We start from the raw sequence: 10,664 nt of genomic DNA, 5'->3' as shown, positions 1-10,664 counted from the left end.
TCAGGTGGGAGTTCATCCTCCTGTTTCTGCTCTGCTGCTTTAATAGGCAGCCACCCTCCTCCTCTTCCTCACTCTTCCCCCCTCTCGTCCGCCCCCACAAGAGCCTGACGATGTGCAGACTCCACAGAGCAGGACTTTCAAACGATATCATTACCATTTCAAACAACCTGCTGTTGCCTTATGGACCTTCCAGCTGTGGCATGTTATATAGAGTAGAACTGAATCATCGCCTCACATCTTACAACAACAAACTGTTCTGGGATTCATTGTTTTTTTTCCTTCTCCTGGTTGTGATCTACTTCAATTAGGGAACAAATGCACCAGTGCAATGTGTGTGTGTCTTTGAGTGTGTGTGTGTGTGTGCTGGTGTTACAGGCAATGCTGTGATGCATCTCTGACACTCATCTGTGATTTCAACAAAAGCCTCATTTTTGTTCCTGTTAATTACGCACAGATGTATGATGGGCTGGCAGACACTGAATAAACAGTGGAGCCTTTGAGGACACATTTACACTAACAAGATTACAAGATGGTTCTCATTTGATGATTTGGTGCCTGAGAAGACAAGGAGGGGTCTGAAGAACCAGCAGTGTTTAAAGAGATTTAAATACTGCTGAATACACACACTGACTAAAAGGCTGAGCTGTTCCTGCTGCAACATTTATGTCCTCATTTATCCTTTTATTCACAAATGTCAGCCTTTGTCAGCCGCTTCTTTTTCTCCCCCCCCCCCCTTTTGTCACCCTCCACACCTCCACCAGCTCATCTCTCTCTCCCTTTTTGGTTCTCCTCCTTTCTCCCTGCTTCCCTGCCTTCTGCCCCATTCATTGCTCCAGCAGCCCTAACTGTCTGCCCCCCCCCCCCAACCCACACCACACCACCGCCCCCTGTAGCTTAGCACCTCCACCTCAATTGCCTTCCCTCTTCCATCATCCCGTCCTGCAGATATTGCACATTGCTCCACAGTAGCTGCCTCGTTTGTTTAGTTCCATTGTTTCATTTTTTTCCCCCCTCACTGCTTGGGGATCCTCTAGTGACATCATCACTCCAACAGTTTCCATGGTTTCGGGAGAAAAGGGCTGTAATAACTATTTGGATCAAACAGACAGGCTTGGAGCTATTATAACATTCACACACACAAACACACACACACGCAAACTGAAATGAGAGACGCTCAAAGGTTTTACTTTTTTATTTATGATCGAGATGTAGATCGTGGGTTAATGTGAACGTGTGTGTGTGTGTGTGTGTGTGTGTGAGAGAGAGAGAGATCAGGTCAGTGTTAGTGAGGGATCGGAATGAATGAAAATGTCATCATCATACAGGTCTTCATCCAGGTCGCCTTCCTCTTCCGTGAAGTAAGTCGGGAAGGGGGGGTTGAGCAGGCTGGTTCTCCTGGTGGGCAGTCTGGAGTCTTTCACCTGAAACACACAAACACACACCGATTCACACACAGACACACACACACACACACACACACACACACACACACACACACACACACACACACACACACACACACACACACACACACACACACACACACACACACACACACACACACACACACTGTCTGAAATAATGATGAAAGAATACAGTGAGAGAAAATGAGTTTCTCCTTGCTGGTAGCTTTGATAATTGCTATTATCAACCATTTTGGTAAAAACCTGCACTATGGAAATGTCACCTTGAGCTTTCAGAAATACGCTGCTGGCTTTCACCATTACTTTCCCATTTTTTTCCTTCTTTTTTCTGAAGATTAGATCAGCACTTAAATGTTTTGTCGGCCCCTTCAGAAGCAGGAATTCATTCCCGCTTGCCCCCGCTGCCCAGAATCTTATCACATCAAATCTTTATTTTTTTGACACCATCCTGTATTTGACTGGTAATTGCTCCTCGGCTGATTTACATAATTACCTCTCTAGATAGATGGTTCATTGTTGCCGGCAGAGTCTGCAATTCCCAACAGGATTCAGATAAGTATAAGAAAAACAAGGGGTTCGTGTAATCCGGCAGCAATTTTGTCTCGTTGACATCAGGCTCACGGATTCGCTGTTAAAGTCGTTTTTATATCACACTGCTGCTGCTTCACATTAAAAGCATTCAACGTGGTCGTATCGTAGCCTTGCAGTACGATCAAAGCTGGAATATTTTTCCTCGCTGAAGGACAGACGGAGAATTTGTTTTATCTGCTGCTTTGGTTGGGACCAAATGGGATGTAGGAATGTGACGCAATATTTCTGTAAGACAGCTCTACACCCATGACTGCAAAACAGTCGTGAACAAGCAGCAACCATACTGCAAGCCAAAGATCAGGCTGCACGGCAACACGTCTGCACCCATCTGCCATCCGCAGTGGGGCATCAGATTGTGGTTGTGGTTCTTATTGACTGCCTCGTAATTTAAACACCTTGAGATTGTTTTGGCTGTGCTGTAACCACATCCAGCAGCTTCTACTGAAGCGGCTCCTGCTCTAAATTCCACTTGACTTCCAGTGGACCGCTGTTAGCGTGGGCGTCGCCCAGTAGGATGTGTCTTTAATGTGATTCAACCGTTAACATCACTTGGAAATGGTGAATAAAACCAGCCAAGATAAATTCTACTGAAATTAAAAATACATTCATTCAATATTTCCCCTGGCGTATGCCCCCCATAATGGTTAATGGCTCTCGGCACCTGAGGGGATTCTGACCTCAACCTGACAACCACTGGGGCTAAATGATTAATCGCTTAATTGTATAATAATAAAAGATTAATCAATAATTACATTTTTTATTAAGGTGGGGTCATTGTATAAATAAAACATGAGGCTACATAGCTGAATAAAAACAAAGCCTATGAGCAAACATTATCAACCTGCATGTGTATCCTGCAGAGGTGTGTGTGTGTATTTGTTTGTGTAAGACAATGTAATGTGCATTTGTATTCATTATTGCTTGTCTGCAAACAAGTAATAGGCTGGGTGTCTTCTGTGTGTGTGTGTATGCGTGCATGCATGCGTGTGCACACACACACACACACACACGCACACACACACACACACACGCACGCACGCACGCACACACACACACAGGAGTGGGAAGAGGGATGCAGTGGATGTTTGTCAGATTATTAAGGCGCTCTACCATTCTCTCACGAAAAAGAAGAGGTGCACGCGCACACACACACACACACACACACACACACACACACACACATACACTCACACACTGCTGAAGCAGCACATTGTCCATGAAGATAGATGACAACGTCTCAGAGGTGTGACAGCGTTTTACAGGTGCAAGGTCATCGTCAAGAGCAATAAGCCTTCGGAGGTCGACCTTCAAATTCACAGTTTGCTCCTGAGGATGTGTGAATGAGTTTTACCTTCAGTAAGCAGTTCTTGTGGCCGGGGACGGAGCCGTGTACGTACAGCACATTATGTTTGGTGTTGATTCTCCATATCTGGAAGGGTTAGAGACACCGAGGAGGCAAAATAAGAGAATATAGAACTGAAATTACAGTCAAGGACAAACGAGTGCGAGACCACGTCTTTGTGCTCGTGTGTGTGTGTGTGTGTGTGTGTCCGTGTGCTAACCTTCAGTCCGTAAGACGTGTTGAATCTGTTGCCCATCTGGCCGGGCATCTTCTTCCCTTTGAAAACTTTGCCTGGATCCTAGACGCAGATGATGAACGACGCATACTCATATTACGGGATTACAGGACGCCAACTGTTCATGTCTGGCGCAGGGGAGACCCTAACACAGCATGTGTGCGAATGTGTGTGTGTGTGTGTGTGTGTCTTACCCCTCCAGGGCCAGAAGATCCTGGTCTACGGTGAGTTTTGGTGTGACCGTGGGAAGCTCCTTGACCTTTGAACCCCCATCGCTTCATTACACCTTGAAACCCCTTACCAATGCTGAGCACAAACAGGAGAAAATTCATGTTTCCACACGACATTCTTTCAGACTTTTCTTGGACAGTCAATAACTGATCTGTCTACGAAAAAAGAAAGCTGAAATTGAAAGATGGCTCGAAGTAAAGAGGGAAGCCAAGAGGAAAGAATGGCAGCGAGGATGGAAGCTGGCAGAGCAGAACTTACGATTTGGCTGTTACATCCACATACTGGCCTGGGCGGAAATGAGCTGCATACAGGGGAGTGCCTGAACACACCACAAACAGGAATACATGATTAAATCTATACAGAACTCGCTGTGGCAGCCATCATAACATCTTATAGTCCAGCTTGGTGCACAAACACTATCTTAATGAGTATTCAAGCGTACCTGGCTTGATGCGGGCGTTGTCAGTGATATGAAACATAGAGATCTTTTGTTTCGGAGGCACGCCTGCATTCCTGAACATCTCCATTCTCTCTTCAGAAATCTGCCGTTCAGAATGATGGAAGGAGAGAAATACAGAGAACTGAAATTTTAAATACACAAAAAGTTCCTAGCTGTTGGATTTTGGCATTTTAAAGTGGGGTCTGCTTAGACTGTAGGGGAGCCAGAGACACATAAAAACAGGCGAATGAATGCACACTTGGCAGTCATTATCTCTGACATTTGCTTTCACTCAGCTCAGGCTCATCTCAGCCCCTCCAGTCACTCTAAACTCTTTCTCTCCCCTTCTGTTGACTGAAATCCCCCTGCCAAAGCCTCGTACTCTCAACACAATCTGCCGTCGACTGGAGAACAAAACCGTCTGCGTGAGGCGGATTCAAAATAAGTTTGACTTTGATGAAAAAGGGACCCCCAAAACAGCAGTTAGAGCATCAATCAACATCAACCCGATGAATACATTACACCTTGATTTATTCCTCCTTGTTCTTCTGAATTTTCATTTTGAAAAATGGAGTTAATGACCAAACCCCACTGCACACATACTGACAGGTGATTTCCCAAAATTCTTTTTAAAAAAAGACTTCTTTTTCGGACTTTCTGCTTCATTTTGAAAGGGAAGTAAAGATGGAAAGTAGTTCATAAAGTTCTGATATGCAGTCTGAGACAGTGATGGGTTCTAACAGTTTATTATAAACTTGAAATACACTTTTCAAATGATTTTGCGCCTCTCATTGTCAGTGGGACATAGGACCAATGAAATCTTTCCAATCCCATTTATTTAGAAACCTAATGAAATATAGTCGCTCATAGTTGGTGGGCGAGAATAATTTCCTGACTAGGGAACCGCATTCATAGAACGGTCTTCAAAACGCGAGGCCTGATATGAGCTCACGGCTACAAAGGAATGAGAAAACTCAGTTACGTTTCCATGAAACTGTCAAACTGATTTGATTTTTTTTCTTCTGCATGATTATGGAATGTAGGTGAAGATGTGGCTGAAAAGTTGTGGTATCAACTAATACCAAGTCAAAGATCTCAAACGTTACAGTTCAGTCCAAAATTTGACAATTCCTTCACACAATTAGTGATAAAAATCTAATCTTCAGGCGGTTATGTATGTTGATTTTTTTTTAAATAAAATAATCACTAACGGTCTAATGCACTCTTCTATAGACAAAATCAGCAATCAGTTATCGTCACAAGCTGTGGTGAAATTAATGGACCAGCTCCGTGAGTGTTTAAAAAAACAACAAAATGAACTGTTTAATAAAATGAGCACAAAATAATTAAGACAGGCATTTGCAGAACTGCTGTGGAATCAAAGCATCTCATTTTTCTTAAAAACAGATTGCATCTACTTCGTGCAAGAATAAATAACACTTTGACCCTCTTACAAATCAATGAGTTGAATTCAGACAGCACGTACCATCGTTTTGTGTGACCAGACAGCAAACTTGAGTTAGCATAACTGTTCAACAGCAAATATGTTGATGTTGTAATTGTTCTCTACAGGTGCTGGAATAGTACCGTGGAGTTACTGTGAAATACAATGGTGTTCTTCATTTACCATAACCCCTAAAATATCACTAGAATCCATTTTGGTTGTTTTTCAGGTAGAGAAATGACTTCCAAATTTGCTATTTTTATTTCATGTTACTGATACATCACTATTTCACACTGATAGATGAAGACTAATGTTTGCCATGGTACAACAAATCCCATGGCAAATTAAGTTTCTTTACTGATCCTAATTCTATTTTTACACTTGATCAAAAACTGAACTCAAGTCATGTTTTATTTTCCAGAATTCTAACAAGTGATTTTTTTGGGTCTCCACCAACGGCAGCGAGAAATTTTTGGCTCTTTAGTTGCTAAATGCTCCGTTAAATCCACAACTACTGAATGTCTGGGTTATGCTGTGCAGGAGCTGCGTAAGACTTCAGATTTCACTGAAAACAGCTGCTACTGCATCTAGAAGCAGGGGGGAGTCTGCAACAGGATGAAACTGGTTATAAAGCACTAAATAACCCAGTTTTAGTAAAAACTGTCATTCACCACTTCACTTTATGTAATCCCTGTCAAATAAAGATAGAACTTGTAATCACTGTAAAGATAAACTGGACCAAATTACATTTCAGCACTCAACAGCTGAGGAGAAATGTTAAACTTCAACACGTTCACTTTAAGTATTATATTTCAACGGCTAATTCTTACATAGAATGGTGATCCATTCTTCCCTCCAACCACGAGAGCAGCGGTCTTTCCATTAAACTCTTCCTTTGAAAGGTACTTTATTACATGGCAGTCCTGCACCTGAAAAACAAACCGTGAACAGAACAAAGACCGGATTTACAACAGGGATAAGCCATAAAACATTATGAAAATAGATGAAAGTAATTTAATGGGGCCAATGAGCAGCTAAAAACCCCCAGTGATAATGAAATTATATTTTGGTGGAACACAGCTTGACGATATCAGTCATTTTGATATTCATAATATTTTGATAGCCAATCAAGAGAAGGAAGGAACAGGTATATGTACCTTGCAAAAGTCTGAATATCTGTTTCGATACATCTATAGGCTCACTTTAGAAAACATGTTACCAAAAGACACAAACAGAAAAATATACTAATAGACTTAGTAACAGTTGTTTCTGTATGATCTAAAAAGTGATGATGTCAGTTTAAGTTGAAATTTTTCTGACACTCAAAGAGGAACTGAAACAATATAAAACACAGCAAACATCCACAGCTTAGTATTGCTTTAATCTGCTCCACTGACAGACTGGCCCATGTGATTAAAAGTGTGATCTGAATAAATCTCAACGAACATCTCCTGTTTACACCTTGCTGTGTGGGAGGTGTTGCATGCAAATGAACACAGAGGCATTTTTTCATATTTAAAATCACTGCTTGCAGGTTAATATCTGGTGTTATTCCACTGCACACCGCAGAAAAATCGTATGTGACTGACTTCTTTTATATTCTACTGGTCAAATCATTATGCATGACAATCATAAACAAATATCATTCCCATGGAAAGCCCACAACTGTTTTCATGCCAAGTTAAACCACACAACAGATGTAATTTTGTGGTACCTGTAACAAAGTGACAGGATGCAGTTGTCCATTTTTGTCCCAGATGGGAGCCATCCCCAACTTGACCACCACTAACCCAACTCTTCGACTACCTGGATAAGACGAAGAGATGAAAAGATTGCTTAGATGGGAGCCAAAAGGAAGAAGCTGAACACATCACTCACTGACAAAGACACCCACCCTCTGTCCACTTGTGTCGCTCCCAGGGCTCATCTTTGAGAGGGTTTAGCCTTTCAGCCGTTAGCCTTTGGTATTCCTCTGCCATGCTTTTCCTCATGTACTCTGTGTTATCCTCTGTGAGGTGTTCATCAAACCATGTTGTGGTTTTCACTGTTCTGATATAACTCACTGAAACAGCAGCGCTGCAAGAAAAAGAAAATTTAGGAACTGAAGTGCGGGTCTTCATCAGGAGAACCTGCACACAAGTGTATAACCTGCACTGCTTTGTCTGAAAAACAGTCCCAAACTAATTCAATTTTTAGCAACGAAATTTCAAAATTCAGAAGCCTAAAAGACACCTTTGTTCAATAAATGAGTGGTACATTTTGACAAATTACATAGTCATGTAAAAATGGGCATGTAAATTACTTAAATGCCCATTTGCTTTAATTGCAATGGTCAACCATTTGCATTTAAGGCAAATAGTTGCCCCTTAAGTCAAAGTCAAAGTCAGCTTTATTGTCAAATATACCATATGCATGACACACAGCACAGTTAAAATTGCAGTCCTCTCTGACCCTGCTTGAGAATTTTAATTCCAGCATGGGTTTTGCATAGACAACAAATTGCTTTGCATTTCATTCTGTTTTGTCATTTTCCTTTTGAGGATTCAAAATGGCATAATTAATCAATACCAAGCACAGTCACTACAGTGTCCTTGTTTAAGAATAACACACATGAAGAGACATTCAAATCCGGTTTGAGCAAATAACTTCACTGCTATTCCAAAGAATAAACCTGGAAGCAATCTGATAGTACACACCTCCAACACCACTGTCATTTTGAATCAGATTTGCTTCTACTATCACATAACTCCTGAGCCTGGAAATCAATTCCTATCATTTTGAATTGTCTTTTTGTCATAATCACTTTAGGAGTCATCAACAAAAATATCACTTCCCATAATGGGTGTCAGAGATCTTTTGTTGGGTAGATATAATTACTCAGCTTTCACAGATGCATTATATTCATTTTAATGAATCTGTACGTATCAATGGCACCACCATGTCTCTGTTACTGCATTACCTTCTGTGGATCATTATATGGAAGATTTACACCGATACAGATTTAGAACAACTGCATATTGTGGTGGATTATAACTAGTTTTCAATCAGTCGTTACTTTGTTTCTGATCAGTCAATTCATTTAATAAAAATGATTTCCAGAATGCACAACCGTAGCATGAAAAATTAGACAGATCTTTAAGTTTCGTGTTACGCCTGTAAATTAGTCTACCCATAACACCCCAGATACGAATAAGTCGTTCATCAGTTTCATCCTCTAGTAAATGTCTTGTCATTAATCATTATTTGGTGGAAAATTAGAATTTAATAAAAGCATAACACAGATCCATTTTAATGTTTAATGTAACATTTTAATGTTTCACACAGAGATTAAAGTCTCTATGAACACAGACATAGCTGAACTTTGGCCTTAGTTTTTAATTACAAGATGACGGAGGAATTCATGATTGAATGCTTTTTTATTATACACTTCATTAAGCACATTCTTCATGATGGTTTTAAACTTGTCAATTAAAAGAAGGGATTCTAATTTTAGATTATATTATAAACTGTCCAATGGTGGTATGCTTGCTATATTTATGAAACCTGTAAAAAAAAAAAGCGTGGTTGATAACTACTAGGGCTACACAGACAAGCATAGCGGTTAAAGCATCAGCACTATTTCATAGATGTTTGCAGTTCCTTAATAGCGTCCAAATGAACAAATAATACAGAAATTAGAGATAAATGAGATATTACAGCCTTATATTGAATCTTAAATAACCAGAAATCGACCGGTTTAGTCGAGAAAGATGGATTTAACAACGATTAGCATTGAGGGTAGCAAACGTCACCTTTGTGCTGCTCGTAGAGAAACGAGTCGTGCTCCTCGCTGAAGAAGATACCGACAGCCCCACACCGCCATTGGGCTCTTTAGTTTTATATTATATTTATGTATATAAAAAAGCTACACACTAATGGAGAGGACACAGGATGCGATATGGAAAACCATGCCTTCTATTTCCAGCCTGCTACAAATGTCACCCTGGCTACTTCCTGTCCGTTACCAAAATAGTACCGCGATACTGGGACCAATGAATTTAGGTTCCGCTACAGAATCGTTAAAGAATTTAGCAAATACTTCATCTCACTGTATTGCTAAGATAATATTACAATTATTCAGAAAGCAAATAAACAATGCTATATTTATGCGTTTATAGTAAAGTTAATATTACACACAACTCGATGCAGACGAATAAGCAAAACGCAATACATGCCTTATGTCAAAGTAAATAATTAGATGTTACTATAAGCAGTGAAATCATTTCAAATGAAAGTCTTTTATAAATTCTCCAGCTGTCTGTCATACTATGCAGACTTCTATAACTGATAGTGTTTTCCCACTAAACACTGACATGTAGATGATTACATTTTTCCTACTTTATTAGTAGACAAGTAAATATGTTCCATTAGTTTCGGAATAGATACATCCTGAATTAATGCAAAAATATTTATTATTAAATATAAATATAAATACATATATATATTAATTTTATTAATTCATCATCAATATCTTGACTTCATTCTCTCTCTTTTTCAAACATACAATTGCTTCAGATAATTACATTCCTTGTACTAGAATAGAATAAAATGGAATATGCAATTTTGTTAGTGTTAAGTGGTTTTTTCCCAGTTTTTTTATTCTCAGTCTCTCTCAGTGTCTATGAGATATTAAGAGGCTCATGTGTTGAATGCTGATCTGATATTCACAGACTCCATGTGGAGTGAACTCTCAGTACAGCAAAATTTTGATTGCTCTAATTTTCCACATTAACATTAGTGAATTTATTTATTTTTACATTTTAATAATAACCAAAAATCAACAACATTGAATTAGAGATGCATTGGATAAAGGTGTGTGCAGCTGACAGTGTTAAATAACCTGAATGGACTGATAATCTGGATAGTCAGTGGCAAAAAGAGATGGAAGCTGAATGATGAAGAGAAACATAAACCGACTG

General features: G+C 39.9%; 1 protein-coding gene across 1 annotated transcript; it reads right to left on the bottom strand.

Moving 5' to 3' along the window:
- Nucleotides 1-1,177: 1,177 nt before the first annotated feature.
- mrpl3 (mitochondrial ribosomal protein L3) lies at nt 1,178-9,696 on the bottom strand. The gene is made up of 10 exons (XM_068332913.1): nt 9,498-9,696; nt 7,601-7,782; nt 7,421-7,512; nt 6,537-6,635; nt 4,266-4,365; nt 4,082-4,142; nt 3,787-3,898; nt 3,578-3,655; nt 3,367-3,444; nt 1,178-1,421 (listed from the first exon to the last, which is right to left on the bottom strand). Exons 1-10 carry the CDS (start codon nt 9,566-9,568, stop codon nt 1,272-1,274), a joined length of 1,023 nt encoding a protein of 340 aa, XP_068189014.1. The 5' UTR covers nt 9,569-9,696; the 3' UTR covers nt 1,178-1,271.
- Between the last annotated feature and the right edge of the window lie 968 nt (nt 9,697-10,664).

The sequence above is a fragment of the Antennarius striatus genome, chromosome 14, assembly GCF_040054535.1.
Source record: "Antennarius striatus isolate MH-2024 chromosome 14, ASM4005453v1, whole genome shotgun sequence".
In the NCBI taxonomy this organism is placed as follows: Eukaryota; Metazoa; Chordata; class Actinopteri; order Lophiiformes; family Antennariidae; genus Antennarius; species Antennarius striatus.
Note: the sequence above shows the minus strand (reverse complement) of the source record. Positions and strands in the feature narration are given on the sequence as shown.

Coding starts and splice junctions, on each gene's coding strand:
- mrpl3 (XM_068332913.1), bottom strand. CDS start 9,568: ATGGCGGTGTGGGGCTGTCGGTATCTTCTTCAGCGAGGAGCACGACTC. Junction 4,366..6,536: donor AGAATGGATCACCATTCTAT/GTAAGAATTAGC, acceptor TCTGAACGGCAG/ATTTCTGAAGAGAGAATGGA. Junction 3,656..3,786: donor GATCTTCTGGCCCTGGAGGG/GTAAGACACACA, acceptor ATCTGCGTCTAG/GATCCAGGCAAAGTTTTCAA.